Genomic DNA, 24,428 nt, shown 5'->3' with positions numbered 1-24,428 from the left:
AAAAATACACAAGGCTGTAATCGCTGCTAAAGGTGCATCAACAAAGTACTGAGTAAAGGATCTGAATACTTATGTAAATGTGATGTTATTTGTAATAAATTAGCAAAAATGTAAAAACATGTTTTTAGATGTGTGTAGATTGAGGGGGAAAAAGACTATTTAAATACATTTGAGTATGACTGTAACCTAATAAAATGTGGAAAAACTCAAGGGGTCTGAATAACTTCCAAATGCACTGTAAACACAAATGTCTGTCGTTACATGTAAGTTTAATTCAAGGAAATCTAAATGCCACCCATTTATATCATTACAAATACAATTATGTAGTTACCATGTACAGCCGAGTAATGTTACTTTGGGGCCAACTTTAAGTAGTGTTTTTACTTTCTGTGGATATACACAGAACCCCCTTTGTCCCCAGAACGACCTGAATTCTTTGGGGCATGGAAACGTTATTCAACTGGTATTAGGGGGCCTAACGTGTGCCAGGAAAACAATCCCCACACTGTTGACACCAGGCAGGATGGGGCCATAGACTCATACTGCTTATGTCAAATGCTGACTCTGCCATCAGCATGACGCAAAAGGAACCGGGATTCGTTGGACCAGACAATGTTTTTCCACTCAATTGCCTAGTTTTGGCGATCGTGTGCCAATTGGAGCTGCTTGTTCTTAGCTGATGGGAGTGGAACCCGCCGTGGTGTCCTCCTGCAATAGCCCATCCGTGGCAAGGATCGTTGTGCGTTCCGAGATGCCGTTTTGCTCAGTTATTTTCCTGTTTGTGGCCTGCCTGTTAGCTTGCACAATTCTTGCCATTCTCCTTCGACCTCTCATCGAGCTGTTTTCACCCACAACTGCCGCTGACTGGATGTTTTGTTTTTGTCGCCCCATTCTCAGTAAACCCTAGACACTATCGTGCGTGAAAAGGAGGTTGTCCGTTTCTGTGAACGGCGCGCATGGCACCAATGATAATACCACGCTCAAAGCCGCGTAGAATGGGCAAAACGAGTAACCTAAAGTTCAAATGAGCAGTAACAATGCCTCAATGCCTGCTTTATATAGCAACCCACTGCTCTGTAGGAGCGAACCATTTCCGTGATACGGGGTGGTGAATTATTTTTTACACAGCCCCATTTCCAGTGTATGACAGGAATTGATTGAGTTTATTTTTACAGGGACAGTGCACATTAATCAACGTTTCAGTACATGTGCCGGTTTTAGCTACCCGGCTAATTTTCAACTGCAGTCCCTGGGAAGGTTATTAAAAACAATGAGTAGTGAGCACACGCAGAGCAACATAGGACAAGCAACACGTGTCATGCTGACAGCAATAGCACAAAACACAAAAGCAACAGTGTTTCCACATCTCACAAACTACACACGTGGAAAATTGAAATACACAGCTAGGGATTATGTTCAAGTCGGATTGGCCTTTAGCCATGTCTTCATGTTTTTTGTGAAGGTGCGATAGGTGGTGCAGTTGTGCATGTCTGGAGTACAAAACATGACAGAAATTATCTTAAAGATTGTGTTTTCGTGGTGGGGAAAAGTAATGATAAGACACATGATCTATGGTGTATTAAAATGAGCCCTCCACCACACAAATATGACGAGCAAGACTGAAGACAGTGAGACGTCACTGGGAGAGGGGGGAAAGAGCAGCCTCTGGTGGTCTAGTTGTGTAATTAAGCATACAGTCCTAACAACTCTATAGTCTACATTACATTCCTATCTGAAGCACATTTGGATAAATCCCAAGCTAACACTTGACCCGCTGAACACAAAATACAGAGCAATGAAAGTCCAGAAAACAATTTTATTCATATATATATATTTTTCATGGCATGAAGAGCCTTACATTTTTCACCATCATTCAACCCCAGTGCAAAAAAAAAGTTTAAAATGATGAGCAACAACCTCAAGGTGAGCTTGGCATAGGAATACACTAACAGAATCATAATCTAGAGACATGCCACCTCCACCTGGGTCTTCATACACTTCACCTAAACCGTCTGTCATAAGGCATTATAACACTGTCGTAAGACTGACATAGAAAACAAGCAGTCATTATGTCGGCTTTGGCTAATTAACTTGATATAAAATCTAACAAACCTAAATAATAGTTTGAGTTATGGTAGTGGAAAAGGCCATTTTCATGAGATTGCATCAGCTGTAATGATGACTGGTTATATAACATGTCATCTTTGTGGCAGTGTTAGGTAGGCTTTATGCCAGTAGGTTGAGTGAAGAGTTAACAGTTACTAACATCTCCCTGAGCTCTGAGGTACAGTACAGGCTGTTTTCTGGTGAGTGAGTGAATGATTAACATCTAAAAATCAACAATATCATTCACAATTCTGTACCAAAGCTACCATATTTGATTTCATAGTGCTATCAATTGGCTCATTCATACCCCCTCTCCCCTGTAACTATTCCTCAGGTCCCTGCTGTAAATGAGAATGTGTTCTCAGTCAACTTACCTGGTGAAATATGGGTTAAATAAAAAATAAATATCATAACCACCAATATGACCTGGTTTTTCCAATGTTTTCAACATGACATAACATTCAGAGTGAGACAGGGAAGTGAATCCTCCTTCAGAAATGAGCCAGTACCAACAAGAGACATACAGACATCTGAGGCTTTAGATTAGAAGAGGAGCTAGCTAGACAGTCATTGGTCATGCTGTTTTGTAATAGAAGAGTTCCTTCGGGACATTCAGTGGTTGACCAGTGCTGCTGTAGCAGAGAGGAGGTAGCATGAAGATGCCCCTAAACACAGATCCAGGGTCTTCATTGGCTTTGGTGGTGGTAACTGGCCCTAGATCTGTTCCTACAGGGAACTCTAACAGAGCCAGCCGGGAGGCTGAAACAATTACGTCAACAAGGCTACCATACAGAACTGAATACCATAAACCTCACACACAGCGAGACAGCGTAACCTAGTCCTGACTGAGCCAGGCTAACCAATCACAGAACTTAAACTGGTGAAATTACTTTCTGATTATCCACACTTTGTTGGACTACAGACACGGCATAGAAAACGACTCTACACAGCTCTACAGACGCAACACTGTTGGGTCCCTCACAGTCAAGTCCTTTAATGGAAAAGACAGAGAGATAATCAGACGACCCTGTATATTAACCACAACATTCACCTTTTTGGTGAGTTTGGGAAACCCTGCCATTTTCCAACATGAGGCATTGAAGTGAGCCAACATTATAACTCAGTATACGTCATTGTTTAGTAAAAACAAAACCATTTGATCGGGACTCTTATGTCTACGTGGTATCACACTGTACACACTATATACACACACACACACACACACACACACACAACAGAAACCAAACTTAAAACAACAAGTGAGAGATCTGCTCACACAAAATAGGACAAGCAAAAACCAAGGTAGAGATGGGAGTAATAATAATAATTACATCTTTACAAGCATTGTGAGAGTGAAATATTCTGTACACAGATCGCCTCATATGCAAAGGGGAAGTAGAAAAGCGGTTTTGGGACCAGATCAACAATGGACTAATGAAATAAATACCAAAAGATCAATCTTGGGTGGAGTTTTCCTTTAACTGTCAAAATGTAACAAATAAAGTTACATCAACAGAAGAAGTGCTCACAGGGAGTGCTGGGGGGGGAGATGCTTCAAGATTCATCAAACAACGTTTCAGCAACGTTCCCACTATCCAACCAATACTTGTTGAGGTCTAAATAAAAGACCTAGTGGTGGAAATGTGGTACAGTAGAACTTTGGGAGCATCTAAACAGTGAGAAGGTATTTTCATGTTCCTTCACCATGTTACTGGTAGCCGTACATGTTCTGGCTGAAGCCTGGGTAGTATTGTGTATCAGCTCTGTAGCCCAACTCTGACCTTCAACAGTCATTCTCCCATCTCCCCCACTGTTCAGTCAGTAGGACAGTCATGAGGAGGTTGGTGTCAGGGCCAGGGCCTGAGAGAGCAGTTAGTCACTGCACCATGAGTTTCACAGGTGACCCATACTGATGACACGTGGCCAGCGTTGATGACACACAGCATGTTCTCTTCCTGTATTCCCTTTCCTTATTTCTCAGGTGGCTGCTACACATACACTATGTGGTGGCGGAAGGGGCGAGTTACCTGCATACAATGTGAAGCACGTCGAGTTTGGTGTCGTGGTGAAAGCTGTAGGGGAAGTTTGCTCGACAGCATAGAGAGGAATTTGAGTTCACCCTGAGCTAAATAAACTCATAGGACAAGCCTAAAAATAACACCATGTTCCCTATACAGTAAAGTGCACTACTTCTGATCATTGCGAAAAGTAGGGATGGGCCTTTGAAATTACTTTACTATTCAAGTAATATATCATGATACTTTTTCGGATATCCGGATATTGACTGCCGACCAATCAGAATGAGGAAAATGCACATGGCAGAGGTAAACAGCGGACATGCTGCTTTCCTCCAGGAGGTTGGCTAACAGCAAGTCTGATTTTCACCAAGATGGAACCGATTCTGTCACAAAAAGGTTTTCTGGCGAGACTTTTTCAATGATCTGTCAGGTATTGTGAAAACTCAGTAAGATGAGTGCCTGTAAATCGCTATTTGAAATGGGAAAACTAGAATGCCGATGTCAGGGCAGCCTGGAGGCCTAAAATGTGCAGCAGTAGCGCAACACACCGTTATAAAAACTAGCTACATTCAAAATATTGTTTTATTAAATTAAGAATTTCATATGTCATGGTATAGGTAACTGCCAACACAAAGCAAACACTTGAGTAAATGAGGGATTCAAAGTATATTAAAAAGCAGGTGTGGTTCCTGGGTTAATTAAGCATTTAACATCCCATCATGCTTAGGGTCATGTATAAAAATGCCCAATTGCCCATTATTTTGGCTACCATGGCTAGAAGAGATCTGTTACTTTGAAAGAGGGGTGTCAAAGGAGCATAGGGGGTTTAAAGAGTGTGGGTGGGTGGATCAGTCACCCGTTCTTGAACACTTATGGGAGATTCTGGAGCGTTGCATGAGACAAGTGTTTTCCACCACCATCAACAACAAAACCCCAAATTATAGAATTTCTCACAGAAGAATGGTGTCTCTTCCCTCCAATAGAGTTCCAGACACTTGTATAATCTACGCCAAAGCACATTGAAGCCGTTCTGGCGGCCCAACGCCCTATTAAGACACTATGTTGGTGTGTACTTTATTTTGGCAGTTATCTGTATATCCTTGTAGGTAAAAATGTATTTAAGAAAAAAGTATAATTGTCCTCCCCGATCTGTCTTTACGCCCAATATTTCAGATAGCACTGGTCCGATTGACGAAACTTGGGTGAATAATGCGTATTGCCATAGAGATACGGCATTTACAAAATTACAGTTATGGCCAGTTGGTGGCGCTATAACAAGATTGAAAATTCAAACTATGAAAGGTCACGCCCCTCACCCGTTTGACCTAATGTCATGACATCCGGTACAGAGGTTCCTCTCCTCACAAAGACAATAAGACCCGCCATGATGGATTTTCTGCCATTTAGATTTCTGCATAATTTGTGGGGGACAACATGTTTACTGTTGCCTTGCTTAATTTAGACAAAGCTTTTTCCATTGATAAAAAAAAAAAAAAGCTTCTAATTTTGATTCTTCCAAAAATTAACACTCAAGTCTGTCCGTATATATCCAGATATTCGATTAACTGTGCCCACCCCTAGCGAAAAGTAGTTTTAAAAAGTAGGAACAATAAGGGGAATATGAGGTCCCCAGAGCGGGTTGTCGGGGTCTACAGTTGCCATGTTAGAGCCAGTCTCTAAGTGTTGCGAGGTTCCTGTCCATCCAGTGCTGGTTCAGTCTGATGGTCTCTAAAGCCTCCTGGACGCTACGCATCCGAGAGCCCCTTTCCTTCAGACTGGAGAAGAAACCCTGGACCTACACAGACAAGAGTTGACATGAGAGAAGAGGACTCTATGCATCTGATACACAGACATTATATAGTCAGCATGGTTCTGAGGTGTCAGCTCACTTCCTCCAGGTGTGTCTGAGTAGAGAACTGGGAGGTGGTGGACTTGACGATGCTCTGGATGGAATAGGACCCCACTGGAAACCTACACACACACCGCCAATTAAAAACAGGCCACATCTTCACAACAGCCAATCCAAACAGGCCACATCTCCACATCATGCAATCAAAACAGGGCCATAGATTCTAATTGGGAAACTGTATTGTTTATGTGTCCATTTCTGTATGTTGACGGTGTAAGTATGTAAACGTATAATTGATCTTATTCTTTAGGGGCACTCACTTCTCTATGATCCTGTCCCAGCTCTCTTTGACAAAGTCCCAGACGAACAAGTGGCCAGCGAAGCCGTCGCTCACAGTGCTGATGACCAGTGGCAGCTCCTGGGTGTGGATAATCCCTCCCTCGAGCACCGTACTCAGAATCCTGAAGGAGGATGTGTTTAGAGTGTTGCAGAGACACACACCACAGGCCGCTACAAACTTATCTGGGAACAGCTTAATTACAACTGTGACTCTCCGCACAACCAATGGGTAGAGGTTAAGTTGGCCAGTTAATTGTCTGTATATTGATTAGTCCATGGTACTTAATCAGAGGCCTTCACTGGTCCAAAAAGCTGGACCCGTTCTGAAATGGACCTGGGGACAACTAGATCGGTTCCGTTTAGACCTCGTCGGATCCAGACCCGACCCGAGTGAGGGAAGCAGCAGAAAAATACATTTTTAAGCTACTTTACTAACCCAGAGCTGATTAAGCACATTGGCGAGGAGGTAGAGAGAGGTGACGATCTAGCATGGGCCGTGCTGTGCGGGTGACACAGGGTACAGGGAGGGAGAGAGAGACCGCAACCAAACAAGCAGACTCACACTATAGTAGACTAAAAGCTGCCATACTGTAGCTAAGTTATTTATCATCCAATATGATTACATAGTACCCGTCTTGACTGCATCAAACCAGGAGAACCTGGTTAACTAACCATCTAGGCTAATTGAAGCTACATGCGCTTTCTCATCCTAAAGTTACAAACAACAACTCCATTCAGAATATAAAGTAGCAGCCTACCTGTTGGCTCTTGATTGTTGTAGCTCGTCCTTCTCCTTTAACTTTCCATTCCATCATTGATTAGATATCTCCTAACCTTTTCCCCACACGGAGGCTATGACTGTAGCCTATTGATCCGTGAAGACCTCTACCATGTACCCCCCCACACACCCACACGCGGTCTCCCTCACCATACGATGCGTCGTGGGTCCTGTGTGGAAGCGAGGGCCTGCAGTATCTTGCGTTTCTCCGAGTCGTAAGTGGTGAGTCTGTAGGTGTCCAGCAGAGACAGCCAACCAGAGTCAGACTGGGCTGCTACAGAAAACACCACTCGCTGAAGATCACCTGGGATGCTGGAAGAGACAACACATCACTACATTACCACAAGATCACTATAGAACACATCACTAGCTTTACTCATTTCTGATGAAGACAATGGCAGCCAAAATATCTAATGGTACATATTTTTTTTAACAAGCAAGCCTGTCTTCATTGTTTATATCCATAGAGGGGCAATATACGATAAATACATACGTTTTGGACCTTTTACATTCATGATATATAGCCATTGATTCTTGAAGAATATTATAAATGCCTCATAAATGCCTCATGAGCTTAGTTCAACTGTTGCACCCCATCATAACCCAAAATATAATCTTGTTTTACTACATCGTTTGAACAATTTTCATTCAGTCCATGCATGTACCGATTGGTTTGGTTGGAGTTGGTCCACTGTTCGTAGAGGGCCGTGGCCTGGTCAGTACAGTTCTGCCGTCCAAGACTACATGCCACCTCTAGAAGGGCTGACCTCCGCGCCTGACTGGAGACGCTCTCCTCCACTCCCCAGTCCTGACTGTCCATCAGAGGGCCAAAATGACCCAAGATGTACGCCTTACACACATTACAAAGAGAACGTTAGCATAGTCAGTTTGTCCCAAATGGTGGGACTAGGCCCCACAACAAGGTACCTGACAATCTAGTGTGTACCTTCATGCGGGCCACCAGTCTTAGCTCCGGTCTCTTGTCCAGTAGTCTGTAGACAGAGCTGAGCTGTGATAGTGCCTCTGTCAGAGGAGCAGTCTCAGTCTCATTGGTAGTATAGTCCAACAGGCTGAGAACCTGACGGAAGGACACACGACCCAGCCTGATGAGCGGGAGAGAAAGAAATGAATAGATATGAATCAATTTAGTCTATTTGTGTCCGTTGTCTGTTCAGTGGAGCATCCAAAACATCTAACATATAGACATGTTCAGGTAATCGTACAAGTCCAGGCAGAGTATTAAGAAAGGCCTCCAATTAATCAATTTCTTAACTATTTACCAGGTAGGTTGACTGAGAACACATTTCTTTTTTACAGCAACGACCACAGCCTGAAAAAAATGAAATCCCATCCTTCTGAGAGATATCATCTAGCGATTATTTCCCTCCATTGAGTGGACCATACCACAGTACAAACACACACACTGACCTGGACAGGGAGAAGATGTTGTGTATGAGCGAAGCGCGGTCGTGGGGTGTGAGTGTGCTGACGTCAGTCTTTAGAGCGTCTATGAGAGCTGCCCAGCCCACGTCTCCATAGTGAACTATATAGAAGCCTGTGTTCATGTAGTTCAACTTCAGCCACTTAACACTCTCTGACACCTTCAGAGTCGCTAAGAGGAAAACACAGAACAATGCACTCAGACACATGAACATGCTCTTACCTCAGAGCATACAACCAGCAGGCCAAACATCACTAAGTACTATACAAGCCTGACACACGAACTAGACAATGCATAACATTAAGTCAAACTAAATGACAGCTACCCAGCTCAATGTACAGAAGTTGAATGTGTTATACCTGTCTTATTCCTCAGAGTGAACATCTGTCTGCAGGAAGGGGCGGAGCTACAGCTGTCATTCACATATGTCACAGGGATGTGCCACAGGCTGAGGAAAAAAACAACAAAAAACAGGTTGGTTGGTTGGTGTGTGTGTGTGTGTGTGTGCATATGTGTGTGCATGCATCTCACCTGGAGGTGTGTGTGGTGTTGTCTGTGGAGAGCAGGAAGTGTTCCTGTGTGAGGGTCACCTCACCACCCTTGCGGCTGACGGTAACCAATGGGAAGCCTTTCTGCAGTGTCCATGTTCTCATCATGTCTGACACACTCTCCTGCTGGGGAAGCACTTGGACCTGGCACATCCAGAAACAATAATCAATGATATATGTCCACTAATTAGGGCTAACACAATTTAATCAACTGGTCGATTGTTTGATCGATAGGCTGTTGGTTGAAGAACATTTTTTAGTCAAGCAGTGGCAAATACACTATACATACAAGAGTATGTGGACACCCCTTCAAATGAGTGGATTTGTCCATTTCAGCCAAACCCATTGATGACAGGTGTATAAAATCGAGCACACGGCCATGCAATCTCCATAGCCAAACATTGGCAGTAGAATGACCTTACTGAAGAGTTTGGTGACTTTCAATGTGGCACCGTCACAGGATGCCACCTTTCCAACAAGTCAATTCATCAAATTTCTGCCCTGCAACAGTCAGCTGTAGTGCTACTGGTCTGCAGTCATTTAGGCAGGTTACCTTGGTGTTCTTGGCACAGGGACTATTGCCAGTTGGTCAGCGCATGCTCTGAGTACACGTCCTGGTAATCTGTCTGGCCCTGCGGCCTTGTGAATGTGGACCGGGTTTAAAGGTTATACATCGGCTACGGAGAGCGTGATCACACAGTCATCCAGAACAGCTGGTGCGCTCCTGCATGCTTCAGTTTTGCTTGCCTCGAAGCGTGCATAGAAATAATTTAGCTTGTCTGGTACGTTCGTGTCACTGGGCAGCTCACAGCTGTGCTTCCCATCAAACAGGCAAAGCGTCAATACAGGACTAAGATTCAATCCCACTACATCGGCTCCGATGCTCGTCGAATGTGGCAGGGCTTGCAAACTATTACGGACTACAAAGGTTCGTCGGCGGATATAGCGGGATTACTTATAAGCGTCTGGGTTAGAGTCCCGCACCTTGAAAGCGGCAGCTCTACCCTTTAGCTCAGTGCGGATGTTGCCTGTATTCCATGGCTTCTGGTTGGGGTATGTACTTACGGTCACTGTGGACACGACATCATCGATGCACTTACTGATAAAGCCAGTGACTGAGGTGGTGTACTCAATGCCATCGGAAGAATCCTGGAACATATTGCAGCCTGTGCTAGCAACACAGTCCTGTAACTTAGTATTTGCGCCATCTGACCACTTCCGCATTGAGTGAGTCACGACTACTTCCTGCGTTAGTTTTTGCTTGTAAGCAGGAATCAGGAGGATATGGTCAGATTTTATACAGTGTCGGAAGTTTGCTAGCACAAGCATCGGGGCCAGATCAAGTTAATAGCTGACAATGTTTCAAGTTACTTGTAGACAGGCCATACGTAGCCAATGTGATTCTTAGATACTTATCAGGATATTTTCTACCTGCGGGCTGCAATGTTTTTATTTGTTGGTTTTATGTTGGGTATTTTTATATATTGGCAATGGATGTTACTTTTACATTATATGAAAATTATAACTTGTACGCAGATCAGTAGAAATGGTACGATAACTTAGCACTCCAAACGGAAAAGGTTGCCGACGGCTGGTGTAGCCTATTACCGGCAACTTCAGGAGCGTAACGGTGATTTGTGTCTCTTCATTTTTAATCACAGTGTTTAAAGCATCAGACAAGCTCAGTAGCCTAGATACAGTAGATTGTATTCAAACATATGGAAAAATACACGTTTCATTTTTTCCTCGGTCGACCAATCTTTTGTTGTCGTTGTAAGAGGCAGCCCTACTACTTATATTACTAGTTGTCACATTGGGCCAGAGAGAGCTGGAGAATCATCCCCATCAGTAGTACTAACACAATAGACAAGACATCTCCACACACAATACGCATGCAGGGTGATGAAGGGGGAAGGATACTACACTAGATTTTGCAGACACAAAATAAGGAACCTGTGAAAATAACTAAAAATCAGGAAACAGAGACAGGGTTTCACAGACAGACCACTGCTACCCGTGTGATGCTGTTCCAGAGGTCGTCAGTAACAGTGTTAGATCCTCTGTATTGACGCAGGTACTCGAGGAGACCTTTCCTGAACTGACCGTCTGGCAGGGTGGAGTTCAACATCAGCAGGAGGGCCGCACCCTAGAAACAAACAAACAAACACACAAAGACAACACACATCACTGCTGTGACCATAGGACTCTATATCATTCACTATACTAATCAATTAAGTTGTAAGTAAAGGCAAATAATGTAATTGAAGTACCTTCTCATAGGTGACCGAGTCAAACATCTCAGACACCTGTTCAGGTGTGTTCACCTGGGCCGACACTGAGACTGGGTGGGAGGAGTTCAGAGAATCTTTGGCCATCGCCTTGAACCGCTCCTCCAGGAACACATTGCCCTGGAGACGGAAGAGAGGTCATTCTACCGCGGCCATCTTAATCTACATTGACCCCTTGCACAGCACTTACACGCACGTGTGACGTGGTACGACTTACTAGGTACAGCTGTGGGAACTCTGTCATTAGAGATGCGTACTGCCAGTAGGTGGCGAAGCCCTCGCTGAGCCACAGGTCATTCCACCAGCGCATCGTCACCAGGTTCCCAAACCACTGACACATGGCGGCATTAGAAGAGTGTTACGGCAGCTTTATAACAGTATCATAAGAGCATTAGACACTGTTAAAGCAACTGCATAAGAACAGCAGCGCTTCTTAACCAAACGTCAACACAGCATTAAGACTGCCGACGTGTGCACACACACACACACACACACACACACGTGTTCCCCATCGCCGCGTAATCGTCTACACACCTGGTGAGCGAGTTCGTGGGCTACGACGTTAGCGATTAGTTGTTTGTCGAGAAGAGAGGACTGGTTTTGTACCAAAAGGCTGGTCTCTCTAAAGGTGATCAGACCCCAGTTCTCCATCGCTCCCGCCAGGAAGTCTGGGATAGCAACCAGGTCTGGGAAGAAAGAAAGAAAGAAAGGAGCGGAGAGAGAGAGCGAGATACAGAAACATGGAGGGGTCAATACCACTGTGTATTTTGTGTCACATTATTGAAGACAGACTTTTCCCTCACATTGTTTTTATTCATCTTTTGGCCTTCATTTTATTTTTTATTGAACCTTTATTTAACTACTACATGTAAAATGTGTTCATCAGTTGAGCTAATTGTGTGAGGGCAGAGTGTGTCTGTGTGTTTCTGTCTCTCCTCTCACCCAGTTTCCTCAGAGGGTAGTCAATGTCAAATACGGTATTGTAGAACTGCAGCAACCTGGACGCGGTGTCCAGAGCATATTGTGCGTGTTCCTTCTTCTCTGGCACAGAGTACACCGACACCTGCAACACACACACCATACACATGGAATAAACACAATAGAACCAAAGTTGTGGGGGGTAGGCACAGAGTAGACAGAGTTGCATTCTCGTGTGTTGCAGGCCATAGGACAGGGACTCTGTACGTACCAGTGTATTGGACACATTTCTAGTGATGCTGGTGAAGTTGGCTACAATGAAGGCCACCAGGTAGGTGCTCATATTAACACTAGTCTGCTCAAACTCATCCTCCAGCATGCCGCTGGGTAATGTAGTCGTCTTAGCCTGGGAAACACAACACAGATTACATCTATATTTTAGCAAACGCTCTTATCCAGATCGACTTACAGTAGTTAGTGCATAGTTTCATTAACAGATGGTTTACACACTAGCATTCTTCATGTGAAGCATCTCCAATAATCATTTGATGTAAATATACATTACAAAATGTGTTGACAACTTAAAAATACACAGGTGCACGCAAACTCACACTCGCGCACACACACACACACACACACACACACACACACACACACACACACACACACACACACACACACACACACACACACACACACACACACACACACACAACCTTGGGCATGTTGGACAGAGCGATGTATTCAGGTTCTCTGGTGATCCTGACGAGGAAAGTGGCTTTAAAGGCCGGCTCGTCAAAACAGGGGAAGGCCTTTCTGGCTGCCTGGGGCTCAAACTGTGTGGCAGCTAGGACCCTGAGGGTTGAATAGAATCACTCAGTCACAGAGAGCAAGGACTAGGCTTGAGGTTTACTAAAGGTCAACATAGACTCAAGTTTTCACACTTAAAGAATGTGTCTCACTGCATTCACACCGAGTTATGTTGTTATTTTTAGGACAAACTTGAGTAAATAGTCTTTAGAGTGTTTTGCATACCTCTTGGCTCCAGTCTTGTCATTGTAGGAGCTGTTATAGAAGCCGTCGTAGGTGTGTGAAAGGTTGGCTGTGTAGTCCAATGTTAACACACACACCTGGCCTTCCTTCAGATCCCCTGGGAAGCTGACAGCTATCTGCTGCCATGGTTTATACTCCAACACCTTCACCTCAACACTCTTACCCTCTCCAACCTGGAAGGGTTTCAGTAAAAACAGTATTTAACAAGGTGAAACAATCTAACTAGGAAAAAACATCTAGCTTAATGATGTTTCCCTTGCTAAGTAATACATCATTTATCTCCACAGGGAAAGCAACTCTTACAGGAAGTTACATAAGAACAATAACAGTTACCTTTTCAATAATAAAATAATATTACCATTTCCGATTAAATAGTCAATGTTCGTAGCGTTGTTACCTGAAAGGTTGCCTTGATGATATTGATCTCGGAGCTGTGCAAAACGACACGCTTGGTGTTATGTTGTATAATCATGTTGATGATGGTGCGGCCGGTGAAGGTCATGGAAGTCAGGTTAGGGGTCAGGGAGAGGTCGTAGTTTACAGGTCGTACACTGGCTGGGAGGCGGAGCTCATTCCAAGGAAACAGCTCCCCATTGGTGCTTTTTGGATAGATCAGCTCCATAGGAGTGGAGGAGTTAGCCTTAGGACAGCCAGTCTGGGGAGAGAGGATCAACACGGTGAACACACACACCACCCTGTAGCTGTGGAGGCCGATGCAGTAACCACACACAAACGCAAGGAGGCACACACAAACGCAAGGAGGCACACACAAACGCAAGGAGGCACACACAAACGCAAGGAGGCACACACAAACGCAAGGAGGCACACACAAACGCAAGGAGGCACACACACCTTAGTGAAGGTACAGCCAGGCAGGAAATAGAGAACCATCGCCATGGACGTGACCAGTACCAAGATGAACACGCCCACCACCAGCATACGGGCAGAGGGGCGGGAACATGACCTGGCCAAAAAACAACAAATAAAACTATTTAATAATCTATAAATATAATATCCATCTTTAGTATTGCTTCTTTCATTGTTTCTATTTTACTGTAAAGTGCCTGTCATATTTAAATGCACTTTAAACCAAGTTTATTTCGACTTGAAAAGTAACCTGGGTGGAGCCTGTCTGATGTAAGGGGAGGAGCTAGGACTGCGGGTGGAGCTTCTGTTCATGAAGGACATGCCCAGTAGACGGGCTGACGACTCATAGTCCTCCTCCTCATCGTCCAGGTCGTTCTCTCCCAGACCTCGCACCAGCAGACGGGAGCTACGGGGCTCGTACACCACCTCATCTGGGTCCAACGCCGGGAACTCCTGGAGGAGAAAGAAGAGAGAAAATAAAAAGAGAAGGCAAGATGTAAAAATCAAACAGTTGGAAGAAAAAAAGGGAATAGTGATGAGGGGAGGGGTTAATGTCAGTGTTGTATAGTATATAATTACCGGGAAGGCTGTAGAGTCTTTGGCCAGGTCCACTACGTCAGGTTCCTCCTCAAACATACTGTTCTCTATCATGTTCCTGGGCAGGGACGCTCGCTCTGGGTACACATACAAGCAAACAAAATATATATATATACACACACACACACGTTCAATAAAACGTGCATGTGTGCGTGGAGCTCCCTTTCATTTGATTCTCCCCAGTATCTCCTCAGAAAAACAGAGAAATGGTCAACTATTTAATTCAATAACAACAATTACAACAGTAGTTGAACTGTAAAAAAAATGTCCCGTTGTGCCTCTTTGTAAAGGGTCCCATTTTTCTCCTGTAATAAAACCGTGCAGAGGGACTGAGCCCCTATGTGTGTTCTGATTCAGTGGTGGGTGAATGCAGGGCAGGGTGCAAACAAAGCTCTCACACACACCCTGAAGTCCCAGTGCGTGTCAGTGAATAGTGGGTGTTGCGTGTAAGTGAACAGAGAGCCAGTATCATCATAACCGATGACACTATAAAAAAAGGCATCTCATACACCTAGTACGTTCTATTGCGCGTGTTCCATTGTGTGAGAACATGCACGCGTGTTGGTAGGGCCCAGCTGCCTAGACTGAGTGACTAGGAGAAGGCTAACTGAAGCCATCAGAGTTCATCCTATCCCTCCGTGCAGCAGATCTAGTCCTGATTCAGAAGTCCTGTGGTCTGCAGAGTATTCTGCTTCTATTAATAGGCCTTGATATGGAGCTGAATATTTATTTATTTTACCAGGTAAGTTGACTGAAAACACTTACTCATATACAGCAACAACCTGGGAAATAGTTACAGGTGGGAAGGGATCAATGAGCCAATTGGAAACTGGGAATGATTAGGTGGCCACAATGGTTTGAGGGCCAGATTGGGAATTTAGCCAGGACACCGGGGTGAACACTCCTACGATAAGTGCCATGGGATCTTTAGTGACCACAGAGAGTCAGGACACCCGTTTAACGTCCCATCCGAAAGACGGAACCCTACACAGGGCAAATGTCCCCAATCACTGCCCTGGGGCATTGGGATATTGTTTTTAGACCAGAGGAAAGAGTGCCTCCTACCGGCCCTCCAACACCACTTCCAGCAGCATCTAGTCTACCATCCAGTGACTGACCAGGACCAACCCTGCTTAGCTTCAGAGGCTAGCCAGCAGTGGGATGAAGGGTGGTATGCTGCTGGCACATATTTAATAATACCCCGATCAAAATAAGAACCATAGCAATATTTTAGTCCATGTTAGAACTAGTAGTGTGTCAAATGAGGCCATTCTAAAAATGTGGTAACTGTTACTAAGACCAAAATGAGTGCACCTCAAATTGACACAGCAAGGTCTAATGTTATAGCTGAAGCAGCAACGAAACTGAAAGTGTCAGCAGCATCTCACCAGACTCTTCCTGTTTTCAAACAAACAGACACAGGTCCACAGACAGTCTACAGACTTATATGTTTACCATATATGACTTAGCTAGGGCCACACAGACCTGAAGTTCAAGGCCATAGTGGTGCTGGGACTAGACTCACCCCAGGCAGAGCCCAGACCAGGTATACATGGTGCCTCAGGGCAGATAAGGCCAGGCAAGAGGCCTTTCCTCTGGGCTGCGTTAGTGAAAACAACCTGTGTCAGCTGAACAAGGAATAATCTCCTGGCATTTCATTTCCATACTACTGCAGTCTGTGTCCAGGACAAGATTCACCCATCAGTTAGGCTTTCCATGTAGGCCTTGTGCATTCTGAATTGAAGTAGGCTAATGAAATAACATACAGTTGAAGTCAGAAGTTTACATTCACTTAGGTTGGAGTCATTAAAACTTGTTTTCAACCACTCCACAAATGTCTTAACAAACTATAGTTTTGGCAAGTTGGTTGGGACATCTACTTTGTGCATGACACAAGTCATTTTTCCAACAATTGTTTACAGACAGATTATTTAATTTATAATTCACTGTATCACAATTCCAGTGGGTCAGAAGTTCACATACACTAAGTTGACTGTGCCTTTAAACATTTTCTGGAAAATTCCAGATATGATGTCATGGCTTTAGAAGCTTCTGATAGGCTAATTGACATCATTTGGGTCAATTGAAGGTGTACCTGTGGATGTATTTCAAGGCCTACCTTAAAACTCAGTGTCTATGCTTGACATCATGGGAAAATCAAAAGAAATCAGCCAAGACCTCAGATAAAAATTGTAGACCTCAAGTCTGGTTCATCCTTGGGAGCAATTTACAAACACCTAAAGGTACCACGTTCATCTTTACAAACAATAGTACGCAAGTATAAACTCCATGGGACCACGCAGCCGTCATGCCTCTCAGGAAGGAGACACGTTCTGTCTCCTAGAGATTAACGTACTTTGGTGCAAAAAGTGCAAATCAATCCCAGAAAGACATAAAAGGACCTTGAAGATGCTGGAGGAAACAGGTACAAAAGTATCTATATCCACAGTAAAACGAGTCCTATATCAACATAACCTGAAAGGCCGCTCAGCAAGGAAGAAGCCACTGCTCCAAATCCACCATAAAAAAAGCCAGACTACGGTTTGCAACTGCACATGAGAACAAAGATAGTACTTTTTGGAGAAATGTCCTCTGGTCTGACGAAAAAAATATATAACTGTTTGGTTATAATGACCATTGTTATGTTTGGAGGAAAAAGGGGGAGGCTTGCATGCCAAAGAACACCATCCCAAACGTGAAACACGGGGGGTGGCAGCATCATGTTGTGGGGGTGTTTTGCTGCAGGAGGGATTGGTGCACTTCACAAAATAGATGGCATCATGATGAGGGGAAATTACATGGATATATTGAAGCAACACCTCAAAACATCAGTCAGGAAGTTAAAGCTTGTTCACAAATGGGTCTTCCAAATGGACAATGACCCCAAGCATACTTCCAAAGTTGTGGCAAAATGGCTTAATGACAACAAAGTTAAGGTATTGGAGTGGCCATCACAAAGCCCTGACCTCAATCCTATAGAGAATTTGTGGGCAGAACTGAAAACATGTGCGAGCAAGGAGGCCTACAAACCTGACTCCGTTACACCAGCTCTGTCAGGAGGAATGGGCCAAAATTCACCCAACTTATTGTGGGAAGCTTGTGGAAGGCTACCTGAAACATTTGACCCAAGTGAAAAAATGTATAGGCAATGCTACCAAATACTAATTGAGTGTATGTAAACTAATGACCCACTGGGAATGTGATTAAATAATTCTCTCTACTATTATTCTGACATTTCACGTTCTTAAAATAAAGTGGTGATCCTAACTGACCTAAGACATGGAGTTTTTACTCCGATTAATTGTCAGTTATTGTGAAAAACTGAGTTTAAATGTATATGGCTATGGTGTATGTAAACTTCGACTTCAACTGTACATGGAACATGTTTCAATTAGGCAAAAGCACTCAGAAATATAGCAGTGTCTGTCTACATTTACATTTACATTTAAGTCATTTAGCAGACGCTCTTATCCAGAGCGACTTACAAATTGGTGCATTCACCTTATGACATCCAGTGGAACAGCCACTTTACAATAGTGCATCTAAATCCTTTAAGGGGGGTGAGAAGGATTACTTTATCCTATCCTAAGTATTCCTTAAAGAGGTGGGGTTTCAGGTGTCTCCGAAAGGTGGTGATTGACTCCGCTGTCCTGGCGTCGTGAGGGAGTTTGTTCCACCATTGGGGGGCCAGAGCAGCGAACAGTTTTGACTGGGCTGAGCGGGAACTGTACTTCCTCAGTGGTAGGTGTGGTAGTGGTGTCTATTAAGTAGCAGTGTTTCCATTGACTATTATGGATTGTATTGACCACCAGTATATGTGTCTGTGTGTTCCAATCTGAACAACCAGAAGCCCTTTATTTATTATTTGCGGTAATATAGCTGTAGAGCCATAAAGCAGACAGCTTCAGCAGAAGGGGTAGTGCTACTGAACCTACAGCAAGAATCTGCGGGTCCTTATCAGATTGAGCACACACCCCACATAAGGAGCCCTATCAAAAGCAAAAGGCTTGACCAAGCAAACAGTTGAGTTAAAAGGACATTTTATGGGTCTTTAGAACATAAACAAACTACTGAACTAATGCAGCCTCCAGTCAAGACTGTAAATAACACTAACACAGCTTGGCCTAGCCTCTAAAACAAGAGGATTTAGCATATTCGAGCAGCAGAAAATGTAAACCAATCCGAGTTGGATTTCCTCACCTTCCTTGGTAGGGCAAAGTGTAGGCCAAGGCTGAACAATAAGAATAATGTCCCAATAAGCACAAAGAGAAGATGGGGTGTCAGTGCAATTGAGTTTTTCAATCCAACAGGTTTGCTCAGATTTTCCCCTCAGATAACAGTAGGAACTTGGCTGCCATAAGATTTAAATTCCCTGCTCTTTAGATGGCTAATATGTAGCTAGCTAGCTAGCCTTTAAATGGGTTAGCTAAATAAATCCCTCTGGTGACAAGAGTCAAAAGTCAACCCTGACCTCAGCCCGAATGGGGAATGTGTTTGTGTCCCCAAGTGAATGTCACACTGACATATTGAGAACATAAGACACATTAGCTAAGAGACTCCCGGTTTATTCAGCCGAACCCGAATGTAGTTACTGTACGTACTCAAGGCCAGGCGTCTATCAGATAACACACCCATCATTATAAGTGCATATATTGCTGATTCGTCCGTTAGCCAGGGAGCAGTTTTGGCAATCAAGAGCCTGACATTTGTTGACTTGAAACATTCGGCTATCTAGCTAACCTTACTACAAGCTCAACTGATAGTTACTACAGAGAATGTGTCTGACTAGAAAGTCTAGGTAGCAGTTCGCTGGATACGCAAGCGTCGTCATTCCTTACCACTGTCAAATGGGTCCTCCATGACAAGATATCTGGACGAGCCGAACTGTCCTCACTTCACCAATAACAACACCCCGCTGGAGGACGAGGGAACCACTGCGGACCAAAGACCGATGCTATCAGTAGCTTGTCAGATCAGGTGACTGTACGGCCAGGCTAAGTGGGCTAGCTAGCTTGGCTGCTAGCTAACTTCTGACACTAGAGAGCGGCCACAACTTTCCTCTCCATGCTTTAACGTTTTTGAATTATAGATACGAGTCACAATCGATGAAGTTAGTAGCTTACGGAATAAAATAATGAATATGGTCAATCGTCCAAACGATGGTCCAAACTGTTCGCCATGCATTTCAATAATAGCGTCCCATTCCCTTTCTCTCCGGGCAGTTATTGACAGATTTCTGTCATATGTATTTACCGGAATTCTATTGGTCGGGGCTAAGAGTGGTGGCTCGAAGGTGAAAAGACAAATCCCTACCGCTTGCTGTGAAAACAAACTAGAATTTGAATCCATGTACTTTTTTTGTGAATCCATTATTAAATGTTGTGAACATCCTCTCATCGTACACATATCGTTGTTAATTCTCAGGAAAAATCAAACGTGTGGCTGGAATGGAGTACATGGAAACCATGTGTTTGATGTGTTAAATACCATTCAAATTCCATTCCAGTCATTACTTTTGGCTCTCGAGTTGGTCTAAGGGATGGCATCTCAGTGCTAGAGGTGTCACTACAGACCCTGGTTCGATCCCGGGCTGTATCACAACCGCCGGTGATCAGGAGTCCCATAGGGCGGAGCACAATTGGCCCAGCATCGGGGTAGGCCGTCAGTAGTTTGTTTATCTGTTCTAAAGGCTCTGTGCAATATTCACACTAGCAACTGCAGGGGACACTCCAGTTGGCCTACATTATGTGAGTCAGTTGAGTTGTGCCTCTTTCTTCTTTTTTTTTACATTTCGTTTTAACTCACTCAACTGTTTGCTTGGTCAAGCCTGTGCTTGATAGGGCTCCTTATGTGGGGTGTGTGCTCAATCTGATAAGGACCAGCAGGTTCTTGCTGTAGGTTCAGTAGCACTATCCCTTCTGCTGAAGCTGTCTGCTTTATGGCCCTACAGCTTTATTACCGCAAATAAAGGGCTTCTGTCTGTTCAGATTGAAACACACACACTCTGGTGGATAATGCAAAACAATATGAGCCTGTCCTCCCCAATTAAGGTGCCGCCTGTGATTAAAAGACAGTTAGACCTCTGTGTTTGACCCTCCCTGTGGGTCGTCACCCTGCCTATTTCTACAATTTATCTTCTTAAAATGTGATTTTGAACCTAACCACACTGCTAACGTTATGCCTAACCCTAACCACACTGCTAACGTTATGCCTAACCCTAACCACACTGCTAACGTTATGCCTAACCCTAACCACACTGCTAACGTTATGCCTATCCCTAACCTTAAATGAAGACCAAAAAGCTCATTTTAGTTTTCATGAATATTACAATATAGCCCAGCATTTCCCAAACTCGGTCCTCGGGACCCTAAGGGGTGCTCTTTTTGGTTTTTGCAGTAACAGTACACAGCTGATTCAAATGATCAAAGCTTGATAAATTGTTGATTCTTTGAATTAGCTGTGTAGTGCTAGGGGCAAAAAGCTAAATTCTGCACCACCTGGGGTCCCGAGGAGAGAGTTTGGGTGGAGTTATTACACTGGCCTGTCTCTCTCTCTCTCTTTCTCTCTCAATCAGATGCACACACACACACACACACACACACACACACACACACACACACACACACACACACACACACACTGTTCAGGAGGTCAGGAGTCACATGCAGTAAAATGATGTCCCCATGGCCCACAATCAGCATGTGACTGAGCTTTGGCTACTTTTGTCCCTGTCTTTATCAATAGACAGTCAGTCGCCACAGACAGCTATTCAATATAGAGATGGATTCTTGACAGCACTTCAGTGTGTCACAGCACTTCAGAAACATTACATGGGTGTGCATCTGTAAATGTGCAATAGCTAAGTAGTTCATTATGGGTCAAAGGAGCCAAGGGAACGGAATCGTTGTTTGTGTTCGTGTGTGTGTGTGTTTTCAGGAAGTGGTTGTTTCAGTAGTGTGAGAAAGTTGTACATTGCCATCAAAAAGTTTTCACACCCCATGACTAATAGATTAAAATGAGATTTTGTGTCACTCACCTACACACAATAGCCCATCACATCAAAGTGGAATTATGTTTTTAGAATTTTTTACAAGTTAATAAAAAATTAAAAGCTCAAATGTCTTGAGTATTCAACCCCTTTGTTATGGCAAGCCTAAATATGTTCAGGAGTAAAAACACATTATAAGTCATATTATAAATTGAACTGACTCACTCTGTGTGCAATAGTATTGTTTAACATTCGTTTTTGATGACTACTGTACCCCACACACACCCCTTTGAGCATGGTGAAGTTATCAATTACACTTTGGATGGTGTATCAATACACCCAGTCACTACATACAGTTGGGCTCCCAAGTGGCGCAGCGGTCTAAGGCACTGCATCTCAGTGCTAGAGGCATAACTACAGACCCTGGTTTGATTCCAGGCTGTATCACAGCCGTGATTGGGAGTCCCATAAGGTGGCGCCAGCGTCTTCCAATTGTTCCAGCGTCATCCAGGTTAGGGTTTGGCCAGGGTGGCTGTTATTGTAAATAGAATTTGTTCTTAACTGACTTGCCTAGTTGAATAAAGGTTACAATTTAATTTTAATTGTATTATTATTAATTCAGTTGACAAAGAGGAAGGAAACTGCTCAGGGATTTCACCATGAGGCCAATGGTGACTTTAAAACAATTACCGAGTTTAATGGCTGTGATAGAAGAACATTTCAAATGGATCAACATTGTAGTGACTCCATAATACTAACCTAAATGACAGAGTGAAAAGAAGGAAGCTTATACAGAATACAAATATTCCAAAACATGCATCCTGTTTGCAATAAGGCACAAAAGTAAAATTCCCCCAAATTTGGAAAATAAATTTACTTTATGTCCTGAATACAAAGTGTTATGTTTGGGGCTAATCCAACACATCACTGAGTACCACTCTTTATATTTTCAAGAATGGTGGTGGCTGCATCATGTTATAGGCATGCTTGTCATTGGCAAGGACTAGGGAGTTTTAAAAAAATAAAAATTATGGAATAGAGCCAAGCACAGGAAAAATCCTACAGGAAAACCGGGTTCAGTCTGCTTCCACCAGACACTGGGAAACAAAATCACCTTTCAGCAGGACAATAACCTAAAACACAAAGTCAAATATACACTGGAGAAGCTTACCAAGACAACATTGAATGTTCCTGAGTGGCCTTGGCTGTCCAGCAATGATCAACAACCAACTTGACAGAGCTTGAAGAATAAAAAAAGAATAATGTGCAAATAGCACTGCTGGGTGACTTAAAAAGTCATAGCCAGTCAATCAATAATATAATAGTACTTTTAGTGAAGGTGTTCATCTTTAATTTAGAATCTGTGGAAACTATGAGAATAGAAAAGTTCAGAACTTTTGTGGAACATCACAGCACAGGAAAATATTTGTCAAATAGAAGTCAAGACTGGATGGTGTTTAGAGACAGATGGGAGGGGTTGACGGTAGCTGAAGGGTAAAATAAAAAATACAAATAGATAACTAATGTAAAATGTACCGTGTCCGTATACCATTTCTGTAAAATGTATATAGTATGTTAAACTGGAAGTAGAAGCCAGAGTATTGTTGTCCCTTAGTTTACTCCAATTAGGGGATGGGAGTTAGGGTTTGGGGAAAATAACAGAAAATATATCAAATAAATAAGCAAAAAATATATGGAGAATAGGAAATTATGCAAATAATTACATTGATAGAACATACAATCTGCAGTATTAAAGCTGATCTACCCCCTAAACATAAAAAAAATGCTGTTCTTCCACTAACCTCATTGCAACTCCCCTCCAAGTCTCCGACCACTACCTTGTATCCTTTTCCCTCTCGCTCTCATCCAACACCTCCCACACTGCCCCTACTCGGATGGTATCGCGCCGTCCCAACCTTCGCTCTCTCTCCCCCGCTACTCTCTCCTCTTCCATCCTATCATCTCTTCCCTCTGCTCAAACCTTCTCCAACCTATCTCCTGATTCTGCCTCCTCAACCCTCCTCTCCTCCCTTTCTGCATCCTTTGACTCTCTATGTCCCCTATCCTCCAGGCCGGCTCGGTCCTCCCCTCCCGCCCCGTGGCTCGACGACTCATTGCGAGCTCACAGAACAGGGCTCCGGGCAGCCGAGCGGAAATGGAGGAAAACTCGCCTCCCTGCGGACCTGGCATCCTTTCACTCCCTCCTCTCTACATTTTCCTCCTCTGTCTCTGCTGCTAAAGCCATTTTCTACCACTCTAGATTCCAAGCATCTGCCTCTAACCCTAGGAAGCTCTTTGCCACCTTCTCCTCCCTCCTGAATCCTCCTCCCCCTCCCCCCCTCTGCAGATGACTTCGTCAACCATTTTGAAAAGAAGGTCGACGACATCCGATCCTCGTTTGCTAAGTCAAACGGCACCGCTGGTTCTGCTCACACTGCCCTACCCTGTGCTCTGACCTCTTTCTCCCTCTCTCTCCAGATGAAATCTCGCGTCTTGTGACGGCCGGCCGCCCAACAACCTGCCCGCTTGACCCTATCCCCTCCTCTCTTCTCCAGACCATTTCCGGAGACCTTCTCCCTTACCTCACCTCGCTCATCAACTCATCCCTGACCGCTGGCTACGTCCCTTCCGTCTTCAA

General features: G+C 43.9%; 1 protein-coding gene across 2 annotated transcripts; it reads right to left on the bottom strand.

Annotated features, from left to right (window-relative positions):
* Positions 1-1,796: 1,796 nt before the first annotated feature.
* lnpep (leucyl/cystinyl aminopeptidase) lies at positions 1,797-20,062 on the bottom strand. Of its 2 annotated transcripts, none has more exons than XM_052461608.1 (22): positions 19,641-20,062; positions 14,785-14,879; positions 14,456-14,658; positions 14,191-14,302; positions 13,736-13,993; positions 13,321-13,511; positions 13,002-13,140; positions 12,557-12,691; positions 12,310-12,430; positions 11,902-12,053; positions 11,585-11,698; positions 11,350-11,487; positions 11,085-11,225; positions 9,063-9,223; positions 8,891-8,979; positions 8,519-8,702; positions 8,037-8,193; positions 7,756-7,940; positions 7,241-7,402; positions 6,294-6,434; positions 6,014-6,095; positions 1,797-5,919 (listed from the first exon to the last, which is right to left on the bottom strand). In XM_052461608.1, exons 1-22 carry the CDS (start codon positions 19,660-19,662, stop codon positions 5,788-5,790), a joined length of 3,114 nt encoding a protein of 1,037 aa, XP_052317568.1. In that variant the 5' UTR covers positions 19,663-20,062; the 3' UTR covers positions 1,797-5,787. The 2 variants fall into 2 exon arrangements, with proteins under 2 accessions (XP_052317568.1, XP_052317569.1); XM_052461609.1 differs by having other exon boundaries at positions 11,094-11,225; positions 19,641-20,061.
* Positions 20,063-24,428: the final 4,366 nt, after the last annotated feature.

The sequence above is a fragment of the Oncorhynchus keta genome, chromosome 14, assembly GCF_023373465.1.
Source record: "Oncorhynchus keta strain PuntledgeMale-10-30-2019 chromosome 14, Oket_V2, whole genome shotgun sequence".
Taxonomy (NCBI): Eukaryota; Metazoa; Chordata; class Actinopteri; order Salmoniformes; family Salmonidae; genus Oncorhynchus; species Oncorhynchus keta.
Note: the sequence above shows the minus strand (reverse complement) of the source record. Positions and strands in the feature narration are given on the sequence as shown.